Source organism: Bacillus rossius (assembly GCF_032445375.1).
Source record: "Bacillus rossius redtenbacheri isolate Brsri chromosome 9 unlocalized genomic scaffold, Brsri_v3 Brsri_v3_scf9_2, whole genome shotgun sequence".
Classification (NCBI taxonomy): Eukaryota; Metazoa; Arthropoda; class Insecta; order Phasmatodea; family Bacillidae; genus Bacillus; species Bacillus rossius.
The window spans coordinates 8,999,857-9,022,828 of NW_026962013.1; the positions used below are offsets into that span (position 1 = coordinate 8,999,857).

Sequence of the window (22,972 nt, forward strand, 5' to 3'; positions counted from 1 at the left end):
TGAAATCACATCAAACACAAAAGTATGGGTCCAATGATCAAGAACTTCATTCACCGTGTACAGCTGAAATATTTTCCTTATCAGAAATAAATTGTACAGAGATGCAGGGGCGTAACCAGGGGGGGGGGGGGGTTTAGGGGTTCAAACCCCCCCCACTTAGCACCAAATCTTTAGTTAATTTCTTATTCATCACTCATACAAATTTCATATTAAAATTAATAAAATTTTTACCATTACAATATTTAAATTTAAGTACCGAAAACTGCTAAAATAGCACTATTTTACACCTTAAAATCCAAATTTTCACGGAGGAGGACCCCCGGACCCCCGCTTCAATAGGGGGGGGGGGGGGGGGGGCATGCTTCTTAACACTCCCCATACACAAATCCTGGCTACGCCACTGCGGAGATGTACCAGGTCCTGGTGTCTGATGCCCCGCAGCACGGAGCACATGGTCCCCAGGGGCATGTCGTCCCGCCTGGCTGCGTCTCGCAACAGCACGAGGGCCGCCCTCAAGGCACCTCGCTCCCGGGGCTGCATCTGGGGTCAACGTGCAGGTCCAACATGTGCACAAGCATCACCGGGGAATTCTGCAAACACACAATCAGCCTTTATTACACTCCTGAAAACACACACATTACATTTTTATATCTACCTACTCTTTGTATTTTTTAACCATACTTTTCAGCACTCTTTTATTGTTTCAAGACAGAAGGAAGCAAGGGGGAGAGAGAGAAATTTTTTAAATAAGTATAACAATGTGGTAAATTGTAAGAGTCGCTGCTTTTCTGTAATAAAAAAATTTATTAAAATTCCAAATGTTGTGTTTTTTAACACTACAGACATACCTCTATTTACCCTGAAAACCTAGTATCAAAATGCCTACTGGTCTCTAAGAAATGACTGGGTATAGGTTACATTAGGTAGCCTGTAGAGTGATGTGGCCATCACAATTTTTGTTAAGGCCGCCATCTTGAAAATCCGTAATTATTACCCAAAAATGGATGAGGAGCTGGAGTCGATGTCTACCATCTTGGATCGTGACGTCACGGTGGCTGTCTTGGATGATCATGACCTTGACTCCAGCTGCCATCTTGGATGATTTCATATCCGCCATTTTGCATTCTACCATTTGGAAGTATGTCACATCCGCCATTTTGTTTTCTGCCATTTGGGATTCTAGAACTTTTCACCATTTTGAATTTTGATATTACATCCATCATTTTGAATTATGATGTCATCATTGCAATTTATAATCTCATTGGCTGAGACTCTTTTTACATAAGAGATTGGCCTGATTTTTGTGGCAGCTCTGGTATAGCGTAGCAAAGACTGTTTCCAAAAAGACAGGGATTTTTAATGTCAGTACATTATGGCTGAGGCCAAAACTTTATTCCACCTTAATTGTTTTTGTACCTACTCTAATTTGTTTTCCATTTCAAGTGAATAATGAAAAATAATTGAATGCTGATATACTACAGAGTTTCAAATTATAAGTTTTTCCCCCCTTCAAAAACTACTCAGTGTTTTCAATAAAAACATGAAAATAGTATTTAAAATCCCAAACTTTGTTTAGGTCATCTGAGTGGGTGTAGGTCACACACATCCTTAGCATCTTGAATTAAACAAGCAAACTTTATTTATTGTGTAAATAAGTAATTTTGTTAATACATAAACATTAATTTTTATGGAAAAAGTAGAGATTCACTTATTTAGGTATTTATAAACACTTGGATCATTTCATTTTAAAAACTTTTTTAGACTTCAGTTAAGATCAATCTCTATTTATATTTTTGTTTTACATATGTGAAAATTAATTTTCTTTAGTTTTTGTTGATTCAAAAGTACTTAAGAATATGTAGTTGTACATTGATTTTTTTAATCTCTATAGTACATAATGATATTATACCTTTTAAAAGGAATCAATCTTTAGCAAATATTTGGGTAGAAAATAAATGAGTACGTAAATATGTAGAGTAGCGGCTTCTGGAAAATAATGTAGATATTTACCAATAAACGTTTTTTCAGTAAAAAAATTCATTACGTATTTATTATTTAATATTACTCATGTGTTTTGTTTTTTTTAGTACCTATGTGTTATTTTCATCCGTCCGTCCATCGAAAGTTAAAGTTTGGTTAGGTTTCGATGGACGGATGGAATTTCCCGGGACATCTGATTGGCTGAAGGTCACGTGATTTACGGACGGGCGGGTGACGGATGGATGATTGAGGGTCCAGCTTTATAGTCAGTTCGCAGCATTAAATTGAAAAAAGTATTTGACGGACGTGCGAATCAATGTGAATCGCTCGGCTTGTTGAGGAACGTACGGGTGGGGGTGACTGGAGGCCCATCTACATGTCTACAATTACAATATCTTAAAATTTATCCGATCTCCAAAGGACACTGATCATTGGCTCACGTGACCCTCTGACGTCATGCGTGGTGTGGGCGATGGTCCGAATACGGTGGTTAACTTTTAAGTTTTCGTCGCAATTTGCGTCCTTTGGATAGCAAAGAAAAAAACAGATCACTCACGAACACGATTAGCTGTGTACACATTACCTTGATTACAAACCATGAAGATAGTAAACAAAAACAATTATTTTTGTGCTCTACATTTACTGCGCTCTGGTGACTACTTTAAAAATCAGTATATTCGGACATCGCAATAATTGTACGATGGGTTGTTTTCCGTAATACAAAGTGAAGTCATTCATAATTAGATGACACGGACCGCCGACATTTTCGGACTATTGTTGACGAACTTCGTCGACTTCCGTAGAGTAGTCGGATACACTTACACACCGGCTTACGGGGAGAGGGTTCACGGGTTCGAGTCCCGCAAGGCATGGGTGTTAATTTACGTACGGATGCACGATCGATTAAAAAAATGCATATAGTACTGGATGTGGGCGCAAGCCAATTACCATTCAAACAAATAAAAAAATAAAATTTAAAAAATATACGGAAATACGATCGAAAAATAGACACGTTCACCACTTTTCAAATCAAAAACATCCCAGTCACTCAAAAATAAATTATCGTTTTTAAAAGTAAGGACACACTACCATTTCACTTTGATTGGATAAACTTTACATATTCCACAGAAATTAGGACGTTTACCAAAACTTCCATGATAACGGCCAGCGTTCAATTTGCAGCTGCTGTTTATGTGTACACCAACGATCATTATACACGTCCGTCGTCCGTGTATCTGTACTGTTCTATGTACAGATCACAGAACAGGGAAGGTACAGATCTTCAGAATGATTATGGCCATGATGTCACAACCACAAGTAGCATTTACTAACCTTGAAATAATCAAGTTTGGTAAATGACACCTACAAATGTGTTTTAGAAGGATTAGTGACAGTAATAAAATGTTTCTCAAATGTGTATTTTTTCTAACAATTGCAAACATATTAACAGAATCATTTACAGGTAATATTTATTTTCCAATACCTACAATTTGACCAAGTGGTGTGTTATAGAAAATTGCCTAGAGTGTGTCAAAATGTTTGTGTGATTTATAAAACTGTAGGTAACAATAGGTATAATATATATAGCATTACTAATTTAAGTTCTAAATCACAGTTTATAAAATTCCAAACATTAGTAGGTATCTTTTAATTACATTAAAAAATTGTTTCCACAATAGTACATTTCAATATAGATGAGTACCAATAATTTTCTATAGGTGGGTTTACAATTGAAAAACTAAAAAATTATAACCAGAACCTTTATGTAAATAGGCACACAATTAAGTTAATAATATATTGATCGTTAATTCAAGTCGGTGAAAATGAACTAGAATGCAGCAGAATTTTTGAATTTGTAGATATTGTCTGTATTTTGGTTAGGAATCGTTGCCAATTTATAGTAATTTGTTCAATGTATCATGTTTATTCATAGTGAAGTCTGTTATGCACCTCTTTGAAATACCAGACATGGCTATGATTGTGTATAAAGGGTGGAAAGATCTGAGGGAAGACTTAAGGGGTGGAGGGAGAAGGAGTGAAAGGGAGGACTCCTTGCCACTGGGTGAAAGCCCAATTGTGAAAGAAAAATATCTAATCTAACCTAATATGTGCATTTTAGATCGTAACCTAGAATTCGTACAGAAATCAGAATCACCATAACTTAGTGTGAAAATAATTACTTACTATTTTATGTATTATTATTATCATCTGTTATGAGCCAAAATAAAATGGCGGTACAGTTTACAAAATATTCATTAATATTTAATACAATTTTCTATAGGCCTACTCATACAATAGAAAAATAAAACAAAAGAAATCCTGAAATCGTAAAAAAAATTAAGGTACCTATTTGAGCTTCTTTAAAATTTATATTTTGTGCAATTTACTTCTAATGATCTTTGCGTTTCTTAAAATTATTTTCAACTCCTTTGTACTGCTTGTACCTGCTTTCTCAGAGAAAACATTATTTTGCACCAACAGCACATTCTATTGTGTTCTGATTGGTGCTTTGCATAATTCCTTAAGAAATATTAAATATAACCATCTCTGTTAATTCTTAAGTCAACGCATGATTCGCACACGACCCGTCATACTTCCCAATCTATTTGTGTTTCAACAGCTACCACTATCTCAGTCCCGTACAGTCCATTATTGCCCATAACTTTTCAGTTTTGTTTACACTACCCCCTTTCTGCCTTCCATCTTCTATATCTTGACACCCATTTCTACACCTACTTCTATCCTGTATTTCTCTCCCCCTACCTTCTGTCATATTACCCCTGGCTCCTTCCTGGCCTCCCATCTTCCTCCCTGTCCTCATGACCCTGCTCTGCCCTGCCCTCACTGTCCTTAATCTCTCGTCCAGTACATGCATTAATATTCCCACACATTCCATAATCAAGTTTACGCGGGCCGGTCTCCTGCGGTGTGCAGAGACATGGTGGACGTCTCTCGATATCGTCGTTGTTAGATGTTGTTGCTTGGCGCCAGCTCTCTCAGTAAGAGCTCCCTTTCTGAGGGAGGTGAGTCGTGAACCGTCAGGCCTGTGTGGCTTACCGACGAACGTCACCCGCACCTGAGAACAACTCTATGCAGCCTCGCCTGAAACCTCACTGACCCACACATTGTGGGCCCGTCGGTACACCCTTAGCTAGGCTAGGCACACTATAGAAACTTGCTGGGACAGGATAACGATCGAGGGTAAACGGTACTCACACGTCAGGTAGTAGTCACGTCCATCTTTAATGCAGTGCCTACATGTGCTTAAAAATACAACTACGCAATACTCCACAATTTCCTCAGTAAAACAGTAATTTGTATATTTACGACAGCACTTGCTCATAGTCCTAAACGTGGTAGACGACATGCTTGCATGCCGGATATTACACACTGAAAATACAGTTGTAGGCCGGTCCTGTAAAATGTTGCCTGCTCGCGTGACTGACGTGAAGAGGTGGATAAATGAAAGAGGGTGGTTAGGCTTCCAGCTCAAAAAGAACTTGGTAATCTGTACAGAGCTCCAGATATAACAAAAGACAAAAGGTTTAAAAAATAGTTTTGTTAAACATGGTTTTAAATATCAGTCAAGCGTCTGCCCTTGTTGGTAGGTCATGCTGGACTCCCGGACTGCTCGCAAGGACTGCAAAGTTGCCTCTTCTGCTCCGCGGGAGAGGAAGTGGCGTCAACAATAACACTTCTTTAAATACAAGATGTTTCCAGTCTGTTTCTGGATGGCTGTTAAAGAATACTACATAAATTACATTTGGATAACAGACACAGTCCGTCTTGCTGATTACAATCAAAAACAATATTATTAATACTCAACACTGGCGGTGTTTTACTGTTACAGTATAATAAACAAATTTGACTAGGTATATATTATTGAAAACATGAACCTCTCTAGAGCGCACCTTTTGAAGTTAAGCAAGTACAATACACTCCCGATTATCCGCGAAATTAAGTGGCAGGGACACCGCGGATAGTGGAAATCGCGGATAATCCGCAAAAGAGCCAAAAATGGGAAACAAAAAAGGAAACATTAATTTCAACTTAAAAATCTAAACATTTATGTATGTACAGTAAAAGTTACAATTAACAGTAAAAAATTTTAAATTATGCTAAAATTGTAATATTTTACTGAATAATTGACATTAAATACATTTAAGTAATGTAAACATAAAAGTGCTCAACAATACGACTAGAAACAAAGTGCGACAGAGACAAAAATAGCAGCGCATGCCAGCCTACTGCAAGAGTTCCGAGAAGGCCAGTGGCAGTTTTACTGTGTACTGCACACAATACACTTGTCAGTAGAGTTCAAATTTGCTCACTTGTAATAAAATACAGATTTACATATGTCATGTAATTTTTTTGTAGCATGCGCGGACAATCCGCACCGCGCATCATCCGCCCGCGGATAATAGGGAGTTTACTGTATTCACAAATATATGTAAGTGGTTTGGTCACAGTTATGTCGGATGTTAACTCCTTGACTGTATGTTTTTACTTCACAGCGCCTTCAAGTGCCCCTCAGAGCGACGTTCGCGGCCCAGAGCCTGCGCGGTGCACGGCTTGCCGCGACACTGTCAAGCGCATGTACGGCGTTTACAACGCCAACAGATCTCGCGCAGAGCTCAGGGATGCAGTGGTTAGCTTGTGCGTCTCGTCTCGGCTGTACGACAGCGTGGTTTGTCCGGCTACTGTTGACGTTTTCTTGGTGAGTGCTTGTATGTTTGCGATATCGTGTTTCTGATCGGTTGAGAAAAAACTGAGGGGGAATTAATGACGGCGTATTAGTTGAGTATAGATTTCGGAAAAAGAGTTTGGAAGTAATAAAAAAAAATATTGGTAGAACTGGAGGGCAATGTTTTGATTGTAGCGTGAGTTTATTGTTTTGTTGTTAGCGGGATCGTTTGTTTGCGACATTTGTGGTGGTTTAAATGCGTGTGATCGTGAGGTGAGTAAAAATCTTTGATTGATTAATGTAACTGAGTACACCCATCTAACTAAACTACTTCTACGGGTGTTTAGTGTTTAACTTGCGTAAATTTATATTTCGTAATTTATGGAAAGGTGTATTTAACTCACAAATATTTCTACTAACTGAAGTCATGATTTGTGGTGTTCCTTTTGTTTGTGGAGCAACTACATCACAGTGAAAACTGCAAATCAATCATTTCAGGCACAGAGTCCCATCAAGAGTTTTATGATTGTCACCGTCTTCTCAACCAACACAGTAGAATACGCCAAACACCGCAGTGATACCATTCGACACATAAGTAGATCATGATGAGATCATCACACAGGGCACATCATCATAGTGTGCATAAGCACGGTTATGATTGAACTCGCGTCAAAATGGCAATGCTCTGGAAGTGTATACTTACACTGTGTTACAAATAAGGTGTTTTTTTTTTGACAGCATTCTGTCTTTGACAGGTGAATTTTCTTATAAAATTAACAAAACAACTACTGATACGTGATTAGCTAGAGAGGTGGTATATGAATCTGTGTTTGTTTTTGTTTATTATGTGACTATATTCAGTTGTCAAATTCTGAATGTTAGCTAAAGCATCTGTCCAAAATGGCACCTTATCATGAACTGTAGCGGATTTTTCCTTTATTTCCCCAATATTTTTATGTTTGACACAAATAAAAATAAAAAAATTCTTTGAGTGCATTAAGGTGGCTATATTAAAGATTAATAAATTTATGTAGGCCTATTTATTTTGAATATATATTTATATATTAATGTTGGTGACGTAACTATTAAGAACTCAATAGTTTATGTACAAGACTCAATAATAGGGAAAATACAAACACAGCATTAAATATTTTAACTAAACTATATAAATTTATCACATTTATTATGACAATTTATTTTTAATATGTGCAGGTATCCACAATGTTTAACTTGCTGTATAGTACCTACTTGTATTGGTTACAATGTGTCAAAAACCACAAACCTTTCAATTGTAACTAAATTGCAAATACACGCAAATACCAAAAAAATAAATTTAATTTTAGAAAGTGCAAAAAAAATCTACTTTTGGATGATCACAAACTCTGTTTTTTCTGTACCACACCGATATTATTACTATCGTACTTAGAACCAATCCAAACACAAATATTTCAACTTGTTTCATCTCGTTTAAAATTAATAATGAAATAAGTGAGTGATTTCAATAGTTAGAGAACATTTTGTAAAACTAAAGATATTTACATTACCATGTATTTTTATTTTATATTGTGTACTGTTTGTTAAGAATATTATACAGACATTTATCTTAAGAAGTAGTGTACACAACCATAAATACTACAAATAGATACTTAATTGAAGTTAATAATAATTGCTTATCTAAGACACAGATGAATTTTAATATTACACAAGTGTAAAATTTTTTTAACAGGTTACCTTTGAGTGCTAGACCAATGAGTTTCAATAAATTTAGGCTAACTCTAGAACAATGGTTTAAATCTAAATCTTTATATACAATTGATGAATGTAATGACATAAATTTAAGTGAACTTAAGTGTGAGTAAATTTACGCTAGTGTATATGTATATGTATATGTAGTTATGTTAACGTAATTTTATTATATATGATGACAATGTCTGTTGCACTACATGCTAAATGACAATAAAGTGTTATGATTATTAATATTTTACTAATAGGGTATTGTAAAGTTTCAAGTTCAAAAAAAAAATTAAAACATTGTTTTCAAGTCAAGCATAGTAATCTTTTAGATGTAATGAATTTCACATGATTGAACTATCATCTACTATGGTTCATGCACGTGAATGTGTTTCAGGAAATGATGGTATACTTTGCTGAGCACGCTGGCATCGATGCAGTGACTAACAGACTGTGCACCTTGATCTTGAACAGAGAAACATGCAGCGCTGATGTTGAGTGGACAGTCGATGCCGATATGGGAGTCAAGCCAGATGTTGTTATGCCAACTATTTCACACAATGTGGTAAAATTTATGTGCTCTCTGCCCCATCCCAACTTCTATAAACGAAATGTTTAATAAACCAGACAATCCCCTAAATTTTTATACTTGCTTCAGCATGCACAAAGCTTTTTTTATATATATTTAAATAGTCAGACCTCATAGAAGCATTTGCCTAAGTTTTTATCATGTCAGTGTAATGAAGGTAAACGCGAGGTTTTAAATATCCATAGAGGCTCAAGGCAACAAGGATGTCGCAGATAAATTTAGGCTCTGGGCTCTTGTTGACAGTTTAAATTGCTTTAATACACTCTGGTTTTAAGTTGAGTCTTGTGCATTTGTCACCAGAAATGACTTTTCAAGAGTCAAATTCAGAATTTTAAAATTAGCCAGAAAGTAATTCATTTTTTTTTTCTTTTAGAAAATACTTGATGTGTGTTTTAAGAAAATTATTTGATTTCAATGAAGACAAAGATAACATCATGAAACTTGTACAGTATAGTCTTGATTAACCTAGCTTCTTATTATTGTATTATCCGAGCCGGCCTGAAGCATCATTACCTGCAAAGACTGTTGTTTTTTCCTTCGAAGCGAAATGTGTCTTGATCAAATAAATAATTCGTAATGGTAGTCCTGTAAACTGATACAATCTGATTGGTGCAGAAGCCGGTCGCTTGTTCCCAGACAGTCTACCAGCAAAGACTGTTGATTTTCCTTTGAAGCGAAATGTTTCTTAATCAAATAAATAATTCGTAATGGTAGTCGTGTAAACTGATACAATCTGATTGGTGCAGAAGCCGGTCGTTTGTTCCCAGACAGTCTACCAGCAAAGACTGTTGATTTTCCTTTGAAGCGAAATGTTTCTTAATCAAATAAATAATTTGTAATGGTAGTCGTGTAAACTGATACAATCTGATTGGTGCAGAAGCCGGTCGCTTGTTCCCAGACGGGCCCGGTGACGATAGTGCACGTGTCGGACCTGCACCTCGACCCCAAGTACAGCCCCGGGAACGAGGCGCCTTGCAGCCGGCCCCTGTGCTGCCGCGAGCCGGCGCCGGGGGGGCGGCCGGGCGGGGCCGGGCCCTGGGGCGACTACCGGAGGTGCGACCTGCCCCTGAGGACGGTGCGCTCGATGCTGCAGGGCATCAGGCGCCGGCACCCGGTACGTGCGGGAATCCCTCGGGGTGTCGCCACGTGCGGTAGGACCAGGGGCGCAACAACTAAATTGCCAGGGGAGGGGGGGGGGGGCAATATACCTTTTTATAAAGAATCATCGATCCCCCCTATAGAAGCGGGGGGGTCCAGGGGTTCTCCCCCGGGAAAATATGTATTTCAAGGTGGAAAATGGTGCTATTTAAGCAGTTTTATTATCTAAAAGTTGATTTAACAGCACTTTCTTTGCCCTCGTTTGCCCCCACTTCAAGGTTTCGGGGGGGGGGGGGGGGGCAAAATACCCTTCCCCCCCCCCTCCCCCTGTTGTTGCGCCCCTGAGTAGGACCTATTCATCTAGCCCAGGGTTGTCATACCTCATACCCTTCAAATTGAAGAACAGTTTACGAAATTTTTTTTTAAATGTAGGGCCCCTCTCTATTCCCCTGGCTTTAGTGCTATTTTACTTCCTCTTACGACTTCTAAGTCTAGAGGGATGTATGCAGGGGTGAGGATAGGGTGATATATCCCCCCCCCCCCCCCCCAAAGCGTGGAGATCCTAAAAAAAATTCTATATCATTCCCACCAACCAAAAAGATATAATTTGAAAGGAAACAGCAGGCAAAGAGGAAAAAGGTTCTATCCCTTCCCCTTCTCTTTCCTGAAGTGATGAATACGTGTGTACAATCCTGCCAGTGGACAAAACGCCAGTAACTAAACATAGATAAATAAATAGTTGTTTTGGTTTGTGATAGAAGAAGAGACTGAGCAATATATAATATTTCACAATATAATTTTGAAATAAAAGTGTATTACAGGAGAGTAAATTAACTGAAATTATACTGTAGTATTCTGTCTCAATATAATAGATTTGTTGTGCACTGATTTAGTTGAGTGAACTTTTTTTTTAATTAAATGATTGATTAATTGGAATCTTATTCTAAAGTAATGGTTCCGTTCTGGTCCCTAAGATGACTCATTTAAATGTATAATTAATAATTAGGTTTTAAAGTGATCCAGATCCCATTACCATCATAGAGATTCTGTAGTCTTAAGCCTTTTTGTGTGACATAAAACCATAAATTTACTTTACCGTGAAAAAACATGTATAAAATTATACAGCATGGTCACTCGAACGGGAAAATCAGGAAACTTTGAATTAGCCGGGAATTTTTTCAGTTCCGTGTAAAACGTTAAGAAACCGTTGAATTTTTGAAAGCCAATGAGAATTATTGGTTTTTCTAGTAAGTTCAAAAGAGCTTAGTTGGAAAACTACATGCCTTGCCTACAAACTGCATCACTTTTACCATTTTGAGCGCTGTTTACTGGTGAATCTCTGCAGCACTGCGTGCGTGATGAATGCGACACTGGTTCCCAGCGATTATCGGGAGGAGAGAAAGTTGCTGCTCATTTTCTTTTCTTTTTTCTCGTGTATTGCTTTCTTACTTTTACTTCAAAAGATTTTCACCAATTGTAATAATAAACAGAAGCCACGACTGCAATTACTTCCTTGATCAAATCAAAAAATAATATGTAGAACGTGGAAGTAACCTAACTAGTGAATGGTGCCATATTTTTTTTTTTCATTAAGTGTCTTAAAAGATTATTTTTTTAAGGGTTTCTCTAAGAAACGAAAATATGTCTTTATTAAGATTTTACCATTACTATTAGTTTTTAGATGCATTTGTTCTCCAGCCAGTATTAAACTGATTTTTAGCAAATAGTAAAATAAGATGGACAAGTAGGGAGGTACTTTAACAACTAAAAATTCATGATGTCTAGATTACTGTGATCAAAAGGTTTTATATGAAGGATTTAAAGCTAGTAACATGTTTTTACAGCTCTTAACTAACAAAAATACTGGTGATTTGAATTGTGCCCTTATAGTTTGCTGTATTTTTCATACTAATGCTGTATTTCTGTAACATTTTGCTGTTATTGCTACTGTCATAGTTTCAACATCATACAAGAGCTACTTAATTGTGTTATGGAAATACACTTTTATCACAAATAATGTAGTCTTAGCAGGAATACTAACTATTTTACATAATATTAATGGTTCATATTTAATATCAAATGGTTAATTTGTTTCAGCTTTTATGTAACCAGCAACATTAGTGAAGTTACATATATTTTTTATACATTAGTAGTAACATTTTATGAAATTTTTTAGAAAAACCTTAAAACTCCTGGAAAAAGACCTGGAGGAATTTGGTTTTGCAAATTCAGTGGCCACCCTGTTATATAATTTTACAGAACCTTTACGAGGTAAAATGTTTTTTTAAATAAATGGAATATTTTCCTAATTTAAAAGTATTTGTTTCTTCTTGGCAGAGAATCGACTACATTTATTACACAGGGGACTTTGTAAATCATGCAGTTTGGGACTACAACAGGCAGCACAATTCTGACATCATCACAAAGGTAGTGGAAGTTTTCAACGAGACTTTTGGAGATATCCCAGTTTTCTTTACCTTGGGAAACAGTGAACCAGCTCAAAAGAATGGGTGAGAATTTTAATAGCACTCTCTTGGGTAAATTATAACCTCCAAATTTAATTACAACGGTGCAGAACATTGTTCCAGCCAGCTTGAAGAATTACACACCGTGCATGAGCTATTGATGGAAATATCCCTTAATTAACCGCATGCTGCCCACTCAGGGAAACATAATTTCAAAGATTTTCTAAAATTGCATGTAGTTTTTTTAAAAATTTATTTTTATAATGGGGACATCATTATAATATTTGCCATTGACCTAACAAGAAATTATGAGACAAAAGTCTATAAAACTGGTGTAAAATGTTCAGCTTACCTATTGCTTTAAAGGTTGTAAAGGCAAGGTACGTACTACTTGTGTTTTCAGCATATAATTTCATAGGTAACATCACATGGTTGGTAAGGAAGTTCACATACAAGTAATTTACAGTATAGTGTCGCAATCGCCCTCGGTCTCCGTCAAGATCTACAAGATGTCACTCAAAAATAAAAAAAATAAGATAACATCTTATTATTTCAAAATAAACATTAGGGGGGGGGGGGGTAGCAGTAGAGCTGGTACAGGGATTGTCTAATGTCTAACCTCCTTAGGACAGGGGGTGTAGGATGTTGACTGAAAGAAAAAAAAGTATTATTTATCCCACATCGTTTCAGGTTTTATTTCCGGTAAACTATGACCAACACATAAGTAAATAATTAACTAATTAAATAAATAAAGTCAATAATGTCAAAATACTCTGGTAACAAACAAAAAAAATAAATAAATAAACAATAATTTATCCTCTTCTTAGAACGAGTATTACTTCTTTTTAAAATAACATGATTATTCTTAACGCACACCTCGACCCATCCTTAAGCTAAATTAACGAAAGAAAGTTTACATTACTGGATACCACACACTGCCTGCACTCCTGGAAAGAATCAAAACGTTAAGTCATCCTAACCCAATTTTAAAATACGCCCACAGATGTTACAAGAGGTGAAGGAAAATTACGAGTTCGCCATTACTTACAAACACCTTCGAAAGGCAGCACGCAGCTACCCGCCAGGCCGGGGCTCCGACAGACCTCCAGCACCTCACCGAGAAGAACCACACCGGGCGCACCCAGGGTGGCCCCCTTTATTAAAATCACTTCACAACGTCATCACGTCGAGAACACTCCACGCGAAAACAAAAATCCCGGCCGCGATTCCACAAACACAACCGCGATTCCGCCAACCGACGCTATCCCCCCCCCCCCTCCACCGGTCATGCCAGACTCGCACTTCTGCCACCTGGTAGCGACACAAACACCAGTGCGTCAGGCGCGCGCCTGCGCGAGAAACAACAACGCAGCGAAACCAACCAGGGCAGCCAACACTCCCGGAGATTCCAGGACAGGATGACGCAACCGCCCGCGCAGCTGGCCAGGCTCTCGGGCGGCGAATCACGCCACCGTCCCAGAAAAACAGAGAGCGCTAGCAATCTACCGCGCCAGGAAAACAAGTCAATGCTCGAGTGTCGCAAACAAGTGTCAGGAACTCACGCGGGCTCACAAAGCACTACATGCGCAAAGCCAATTAAAAAAAACTCTACACGTAAAATTTTACCACGTGACATCACATCGGTACGTACTACTTGTGTTTTCAGCATATAATTTCATAGGTAACATCACATGGTTGGTAAGGAAGTTCACATACAAGTAATTTACAGTATAGTATAAGTTTCTAATGGATTTTTTTTTTTCATTGAACGGCTGTTGCAGGTATGCCCCTCTCAACGTGTCGGATGCTGTTTCCACGCGATACCTGTTTGAACTTGTGTCCGAGCTCTGGTCTCCCTACGTGACCCCCGAGGCACAACAGACGTTGTTACGTGGAGGCTTTTACACCGTCGTGCCTCGGCCGGGTTTCAGGGTCATTGTTCTCAACAGCGTCGTCTGCCTCAACAGTAACTAGTGAGTGATTACCTATATCTAGGGCCATGCGTATTTCGCGAAAAGATTCCGAGACCAGCTGAAAGTTAAAACACTTTAGCATAGTCTGTGTTTCTTTATTGGGTGAGATTCTTTCAGGTACATGCATACTTTTAACACACCAATCACAGCGATTCAGTTCGGATTCAAACGCGTCCTGAGTGGCTCTGTCAAATAAGGCAACGACGTTTCTCACAGATGGCCACCAATCACAAGGAAGAAACCGTGGGTGCGGGTATACCTTGTTGCAGTCTAATATGCGTCCAGATTTATTCGCGAAAAATGCCTGCCCCTAGCTATATCTGTCTGTAACTACGTATAGCATTGTCTGTCAGAAGCACTTCAGTTCACTTTTGAATTGTTTTATGAAATGGCGGCTCAGGGATGTTGCCAGGGGGGAAGTCTGAGGGATCCGGACCTCTCCCTTCAACTATATAATGAAGGAAAAAACTAGTGAAGATAAAATATGTCCTTGAACTACGTAATCTCATGTCATCTGATGTCATAAAAGTAGTCTGTAAAATTAGGAATGGCAGTGGCCTGCAATGCCAAATGCCTTAACGTTAAAAAAATAAAATAGACCAACAGCAATTGACATTAATAACCTAGTGTAATTACTTCAGCATTAATAGGGTTAAGAAAAGGTAAAATGTTAGTGATTGTTGTTTTCTCAGTTCTCAAACCATGCTGATCATCTGAGAGCTTATTTTTAAAATTTAAACAAAGATTCTTAAAGAATATTTTATCAGATATTTTGGCAAACTCATTTAGAAGTGAAATAAATCTATAATAAACATCAAGTTTGCTAGCTTTTTATGTACATATCTCAATCACTTTTTTCACAAATTTCATTACCAAGGTGTATACACTGATTTTTTTTTATTTACTAGGGTATACGCCACTTTTTACTAGATTATACATAACTTTTTTACCAGGATATATATAGCTTTATACTAGGGTATATGCTGCTTTTTGCTAGGGTATACACAGCTTTTTACAAACTAAACAGGACATGAACATTACAATTTTTACATGTCACAGAGTTTATGATATGCATGCAATCAAAGGGCATGTATTGTATATTGTATCAGTTTGTGATTGTGATGGAATTTGAAGGTAACAAAATTACTTCAGTCTTAATATTGTGATAGCACACAGCTCCGAAATATGCTACCATTGCACATGAATGCCGAAAGTGTGACTTAGAATTAAGTTGAAAGTCTAGTTGTCTCATTACAGAATTTAAACTTACTTGCCTTCTCGATACGACGACGACGACGACGAAGAAATCGTCTGGCAAAGTTTATTCTGGCTTACCCAAGCTGTAAATAAATTGCAACAGTCTGGAAAACTTAAGTATATATGAAGATAACTTCCTTAAGTTCATGAAACTATCACTTTTTTTTTTTTAATAATCTTGTAAATACGAAGATAATTTTTGCTTCTGAAGTTCTCCGCGGTACAGATGTACTTGTTTGTGTGCTTGTCTTGTATTTGAATGCGTCGATTAGCGAGTGTTGTGCCGCTTTGCAGCTGGCTCGCGTACGACCCCATCGACCCGTACAGCCAGCTTCAGTGGTTGGTAGGAGTGCTGCGGGAAGCGGAGCGTGCAGGGGAGAGGGTACACATCCTCTACCACGTGCCGTCCGGCTTGAGAAGTCGGTACGGCTGGTGTCTGAAGGTTTGGGGCAGGGAGTTCCACAAGATAGTCGACAGGTAATCTTATTTCAATTCCGTCGTCAAAGATTTAAACCATAACTAACAAACTTTTTGCACAAAAATAAATATTTCATATTATGTATATATTTCTTGGACCAAACATGTGTTGGTTATAATAACAGCTATGTTTAGCATTTACATTTTCATACAGCAGTTGCCTTTAAAAGATTTTTTTATATATATAATTTTTTATCTTACTTTTTGGCAAGTTTTTGAGTTTTGATATTAAAATGATTTGTTGTTTCTAGTACATCTTTGATGTCTTAAGCAAGTGATATAAAAAATTAGATCAATCAAAATATATTTGATTTTAAAAAAAATTTGTTATTTGAAATTATAATTTTTGTACACTTTTATAGGTAAAATATTCAGGAGTAATGTAACATTTTTACTTTGGCACAGATCAGGTTAAACTATTATGAAGAAAGGGTGAAGCAGAAAAACTGGTTTGAGCTTAAATTAACATTTTCGGGAGGCATTCATTCACCACCGGCCTAAATAGCATAGTCAAGAGCCCGGTGACCTGTAAGCTTGACAAAGAGCAAGGCAAAACTGTTACGTTGGGAAAATAAAAATGTTGCCAACATGCCAAGGTGTTACAGTCATCATCCTCAACTGCTTCCAGCCTGCGGCCATGGTAGCAAAGTAAAATGCCTCCATATTCCTCAGTTCCTTCATCATTCCTCCTCTTTCACTTTGTTCCATTCTTCTTTTTTCTCCTTTGACTATCTGCTCTTACCACCTCCTCTTTCCTTGGGACCTTCTTACTGTGTACAAATCCAGCATTTTCCTTGGCGGCCTCTCTGTTCCATCTCATTCTTGCTTTTTCCAGGATCTCATTCAAGTCCTGTACTCCTGCTTGCACCGTCTCATTCCTGATCCTGTCTCTTCTCATAACTGCCAACATACTCCTCATAAATTTCATACCTATTGATCCTATCTTCCCAGCATCTGTCTTGTCCGCAGTTCAAGTCCCTGCTCTGTAAGTGACCGTGTGCCCAAGTATTGTAATGCACTTGTTTGCATTTTAATGACACCTTCCTCTTCCGTACCCCTCCCTGTAAGAGTACCAATATGCAAATGTTTACCTAAATTGTTTGGAAGATTTAAAATAAGGTTACATAAAAAACCAGTTAGATAAATTTCAGTCTTAGAAAAAAGTATAAAAGATTGGGGTTGAACTCATGCACGTTTCATTTGTAAAAATGATTGGTGAACCTTCGTACTGGGGTCTTCATGTCAGTGTTCAATAGCAGCAATTTGTGCTTTATAATGAACTCTGAAGGGTAAAAAAATTTTCCATATAAAAGAAAAACTTTGAGAGCGTTGAACACATCTTAGATTTAATTTTTATACATATTTTTACTATGAGAGATGTGTGGTGTGGTTTAGATTTATTTTATTTTTTTATTTATTTTTTTTTGCTTCCAGGTTCGAGAACATTGTGACGGCACACTTTGCTGGACATACGCACTACGAAGAGTTCCATGTGTTCTACTCAACAGACAACTCCTCCAGGGCGAACGGAGTGTCGTTTGTTTCTGGTTCGGCATCTCCATTCATCGACGTCAACCCCAGCTACAAGGTGTACACTGTCGACCCAGCTTCGTGGGTGAGAATATTGAGGCTTTAAGAGTGACGCAGGCTCCTACAGCTCCTCGTGTGAAGACATTATGTGATAAAATAAAATACCTTGGAAGTGTTAGGTGCCCAGCTAATAAAAGGAAACCTCTTAAAATAGTTTTAACAGGCCAGAGGGGGAGGTGATATCCAGGTTCAAACTTCTGGTTAACAATATCGTGGATCGATGAATTATTGGCTTGGTCACCAACTGATATGTGACTTGGGGCACATTTATTCAAGAAGCCGTAATTTAAGTAAATAAATAACTACACACGTGTATTTCCATTTTGTCATGTGTTTTATTAAGGGTGATTCACTTAAGTGGTGGACAGAAATAACAATATTCCAATAACAATTATAACATTACCTTCGGGATAGTGAAATAAGGTTAATCATTAAAAAAAACATGAATTTTTCTCTATTTGGGGCGGCCGGCTGTGTAATGATTCCCTCTTTAGGTTATTTAGTCTAAAATTAGACACATTTTTTAAATTTTATAACTAAAGATTTTCAAATTTATAATAGTGTCCTAGTTCATGTTTTTTTTTTCTTTTCTTATTTTCACACACATACCGATGATTGCAATAGGTCAAGAATAATGACTGGTCTTACAATTCAATTTATAGTTCATAGAGCCTAATCTCGTTTGCCAGTTTACGATGGGATGAGACTGGATGCATGATGACCTTGTGCTTGGAGGAGACACCTCGCTAGTAGCAACAGCGAGCACCGCTCTTGTCATCCCACCTCACTAACACTATACATCCCTGACTAGGTGAGCCCATGAAGCCTGGATTTTAAAAAAAAATGTAATCTTATTGACGTGACAACGTCTAATAAATCGATGTACGCCGGCTGCACGCACGAAAAAGAGACCCGTAACGCACATTGTCCCGTCACGCTCATTGCACGCTTGCGCCGCATCTATCTCTCTTCCACTCGATTGGAACAACCATCAATTTGACTTTTTCGAGGCACATTAAACTTGAAACACTACCATTCGTTTCCTACTTTTCCTATCATCATCCTATCCTTAACAGAATAACACAGATTGGAACAAGTTAAATAGCAAACACGTATAAAAGTTATAGTTAAAATAATCTCTTCCTTAAAGTAATAAACATATATTTGAATTAATGAGTGCAAACAAAAGTAAATTTATCAATTAAATTGTATATTTCATTTCACTCCTTCTTTGTATCCATACAAAATAGTGATAATTCAATAAAAATGATTCAATTTTATTCATGAAAGTATGCAATCATTTCATAAATGTTTTGTTGTTATGACGTCACGTTGAACTATCGTCCGTAAACCGACTTCTCAGACAACCAATTTTTTTTTTGTTTTGTTTGTTTGTTCTACGACTTGACGGCTGGTGATCTGTCGCAGCACGTCGCAGACGCGGTGGCGTGGTCGTTCAACCTGACGGAGGCGAACCTGCGACCCGAGCGGGAGCCCGCGTGGCGGGAGCTGTACTCCATGCGTGAGGAGTACGGCCTGCGGGACTTGCTGCCGGCCCGGCTGGACTCCCTGGTGCACCGCATGGCCGCGAACCACGACCTTCTGCAGCGGTACGCCAGGTGAGGGGCCTCCGGAGCACCGGCTCGGCGGCAGTGGCGTGGCCAGGGTTTGTGTATGGCCCCCTCCCGTCCAGGGGTCCGCCCCCGGGGAAAAATTTGGATTTTAAGGTGTAAAATGGTGCTATTTTAGCAGTTTTCACTCCTTAACCCTTTCAGTCTATTTGTCCACTGAAGTGGACTATTTAAATCGCATTGATACGTGGAGTACCTTAAATGTGTGGGTTAATACATTCTGGTAGATATCTTAATTCATGGCTATGAATTAAATTTTATTTCGATTTAATTATTTTGGAATTATAGTCATACATTAACATTACAATTATAGTGTAAGAATATTGTTACTACACAAAAAAAGTTTGGTTACAATAAAAAAAATCATAATTATTTATGTCTTAGGAATTGACAAAGTGTGGCTGAAAGGGTTAAATTTAAATATTGTAATGGTAAAAATTTTATTAATTTTAATATGAAATTTGTTTGAGTGGTGAATAAGAAATTAATTAAAGATTAGGTTCTGGGGGGGGGGGGGGGGGTTGAACCCCTAACCCCCCCCCCCCCTCCCCTGGCTACGCCCCTGCTTGGTAGAATAGAGTTCAGTGCTTCATAGTGAAAAGTGCATGGGTTTCTGCATCTATTCTGGATTACTTTTACTTAAAAAACTATTTGTCTGCAATTGAAAATTTTAATAGGTATTTGAGTTGAAAATGTTAGCATCCATATGTATATTTGCAAATGTTCATTAGAACAGTAGGTGCATGTATAACACATACATTAACATAGACAAGACACAAAACACAAATCAATAAATCATATATATGAAATACGCATTATAAAAAGTACTTAAAATATAAAATATTTATCTGATTTATTATTGTTAGAAATAAATCTATAAATAAGATCATTATCATTGAATAGAATACAAAACATAAATTTTAGTCGACTATTAAACTGAGGAACCCTGATTCCAGTGTTATCAAGTAAATATTTACTATTAGTTTTAAACTGTAGCAGTTACTATATACAAAAAATAAATATGCTGTACTATCAAAAAAGGATGTCTAATTTAGGAAGCTTATTACATATGTCTAAACTTAAGATATTGAAAAAATTTGATTTTGTATGGATTTAATTTTTTCACTATCAGAACTGTTAATATTAATTATTTCAAATTACTGAAGAATATTCTAATTTAGATCTGACTAAAGCTAAGTAAAGTATAAGAATATATTAAATATTTGAAGCATAGGACTTCATGTAATTGATTAATGCTTGGGTTGTGCGGGAGAGAGAGTTGACATGAAGATGAAAAAACAAATTGGAGTTTAAGATGATACCAAGATCTTTTTATGCTAGAGGGTACTGAAATATGAGTATTAACGATTTATAAATATTCCTAATTGGTTGCAATTTCGTAGTGAAGGAAATTATTAAGAGAAACAAGATTATGTTTACACCATTTTTCAATTTCAGTAATGTTGCTTTGAAGCGAATAACTATCATTTAAGGAATTAATTTCTGTAGATTTTAGGTCATTAGCCAACAATAGACAAGTAGAATGATTAAGAACCTGAATTGAGTAGTAGGGGAGATAGCATACCTCCTTTATGAACACCAGAACTACCAGAATATAAAGAATTATGGTGGTTTACGGTTACAAAGAAACATCTGTCTTTTAAGATACTAGCTAGTAAACCAATTTATATGGTCAAAGCAAATGTTTGATAATTTAACAAGTAGGATAGAATGATTGACAGTGTCAAAGGCTTTCGCCAGATCAAAATAACAGGCCTGCCTCCTGTTGATAACTTTATTGTAAACTGGATTAAGAAAAGTGAGTAAATTTGTGGTAGCAGTCATACCATTTCTTATTGGTACACAACCTCTTTCAAAGTTTACAGCAGTAACAAAACTTAAGTTTTTAACTTATTACTATTACATTTTGAAGGGGGGGGGGAAAGAGATATAAGGTGTTATAAAAAAATTGGTTGTCTGTAAAGTTGGTTTACGGACAATAGTTTAACGTGACGTCATAACAAAACATTGATGAAATGATTGCATACTTTTATGAATAAAATTGAATTGTTTTTATTTTAATAATGAAAGAATAAATACTTGAAATTATACTAGTAATCAGATTTTTAAAATGCAAGAATAATTAACCTTTATTGCCGAAATTGTTGTTGTAATAAGCAATGAAAACTACTTTTCACTTCACTTTATAAACAGTCGACGAAACAGTTCACGTGTAGATGACTTGTAATTAATTTTAAAAACTGGCGTTTAGCTATAAAGTTTAAATATAATTATGAACAAGTTTTCATATAAATAAACTGTAATCAAATATCTATCCGCAATTATATGAATCACCATAATTTTTTAGTCAATTGTAACATAACCTATTATTACTGCTCTCACCGACAGCGTAACGGAACAATGTGCGTAACGGGACACTTTCGTGCGTGCAGCCGGCGTTCATCGATTTATTAGACGTTGTCACGTCAAAAACTATGTATAGCTAATGTCAAAATCACAGTATGTCCCCACAGCTACTGTACGGGTTGGCAACCCTGGACCTGACGTGATCCACAATGTGACTGTAGCCAGCACACGCAGCATGACATTGAGACGTGTGTCCACAGGAACTACGTGAAGCAGGGAGATCCGCAGTTGGTGGAGGGTTGCGACGACTTGTGTCTCAAGGCGAAGCTGTGCGAGATCGTGACGGTGGAGTCCGGGAACCTGGACAAGTGCGACGAACTGGGGCGGGAGTTCGACGCTGCCAATATGACCCACCGTGCATCAGTGTGACCAGGACGGTTGTGGCAAATTAAAACAGTTGAATAGTCACCTGGAAATATATTGTGCCTTGTAATACAGATGATTGGGGATGTGTAAAAGGTTTGGAAGTTATTTAAATACACATTACTTGAAAACACAACATAGATAGTCATTGTGTGGACATTGCAAAAATTTGCCAACAGTAGGAAATTGATAATAAGAACTGTGTGTTGGTGTTGTAATCTAAACATTTAATGCAAAATTATTGTTTTACAGGCAGAAAACTTATAGTTTTAGTATAATAGGTTATATTTTGTGTCTATGGACCATGAAATGAAAAACTATATTAAAAATTTTCTGGAAGTTTCACCCTTACAACAGCTACAATAGGTAGTATTTCTTCAAAATGTACCTAAAATCAATTGGAAATAACATTACTCTCATAATAAACCTTGTTTTCACCCTTCAAAGTTAGCGCTTCTGAATTATTTTCATTCCTGCAGTGTTTTCCATAAATTTTTCATAACTTTTTGAATGGATTTTGTACTAAGAGGGCAGATGTAGAGTAGTTGAGAGTTAAAAAAAAAATTTGTAAGGAAAGTGCTGTATGTATTGAGTTATAAATATCTCAAATAAGTGATTATATGTGTTTTATCATTATAATATACCAAGGTAGGTACATGCTGTACATGTTTTAATCCAACCAGAATATCTAAAGACCCTTAAATTTT

General features: G+C 37.1%; 2 protein-coding genes across 12 annotated transcripts in view; one reads left to right on the forward strand and one right to left on the reverse strand.

The window, feature by feature from the left end:
* LOC134543099 (sphingomyelin phosphodiesterase-like) overlaps nucleotides 1-3,228 on the reverse strand; it is a 27,454-nt gene extending 24,226 nt beyond the window's left edge. The window contains exons 1-3 of one of the 5 annotated variants that reach the window (XM_063387893.1): nucleotides 2,421-2,561; nucleotides 995-1,185; nucleotides 415-590 (exon numbers count right to left, since the gene is read on the reverse strand). The gene's annotated coding sequence lies outside the window, so the exon portion shown is untranslated. Of the gene's footprint in view, nucleotides 1-414; nucleotides 591-994; nucleotides 2,964-3,124 lie in introns of those variants that run through there. The other 4 variants (XM_063387891.1, XM_063387889.1, XM_063387894.1 and 1 more) reach the window with 4 other exon arrangements.
* A 32-nt stretch (nucleotides 3,229-3,260) lies between these two features.
* LOC134543100 (sphingomyelin phosphodiesterase-like) lies at nucleotides 3,261-22,882 on the forward strand. Of its 7 annotated transcripts, XM_063387899.1 has the most exons (11): nucleotides 3,263-3,442; nucleotides 5,589-5,852; nucleotides 6,495-6,697; nucleotides 8,793-8,960; nucleotides 9,862-10,098; nucleotides 12,420-12,592; nucleotides 14,329-14,520; nucleotides 16,072-16,254; nucleotides 17,689-17,869; nucleotides 19,273-19,463; nucleotides 22,103-22,882. In XM_063387899.1, exons 3-11 carry the CDS (start codon nucleotides 6,575-6,577, stop codon nucleotides 22,269-22,271), a joined length of 1,617 nt encoding a protein of 538 aa, XP_063243969.1. In that variant the 5' UTR covers nucleotides 3,263-3,442; nucleotides 5,589-5,852; nucleotides 6,495-6,574; the 3' UTR covers nucleotides 22,272-22,882. The 7 variants fall into 7 exon arrangements, with proteins under 7 accessions (XP_063243966.1, XP_063243965.1, XP_063243969.1 ...); XM_063387896.1 differs by having other exon boundaries at nucleotides 3,261-3,442; nucleotides 5,589-6,697; nucleotides 19,273-19,454; XM_063387895.1 differs by having other exon boundaries at nucleotides 3,262-3,442; nucleotides 5,589-6,697.
* The last annotated feature ends 90 nt before the right edge of the window (nucleotides 22,883-22,972 follow it).

Excerpts from the sequence above, each read along its gene's own strand:
- LOC134543100 (XM_063387895.1), top strand. The coding sequence starts at position 6,359 with ATGCGCGGACAATCCGCACCGCGCATCATCCGCCCGCGGATAATAGGG. Across the intron at positions 8,961-9,861 it reads CAACTATTTCACACAATGTG|AAGCCGGTCGCTTGTTCCCA; the intron begins GTAAAATTTATG and ends TGATTGGTGCAG. Across the intron at positions 10,099-12,419 it reads GCATCAGGCGCCGGCACCCG|AGAATCGACTACATTTATTA; the intron begins GTACGTGCGGGA and ends TCTTCTTGGCAG.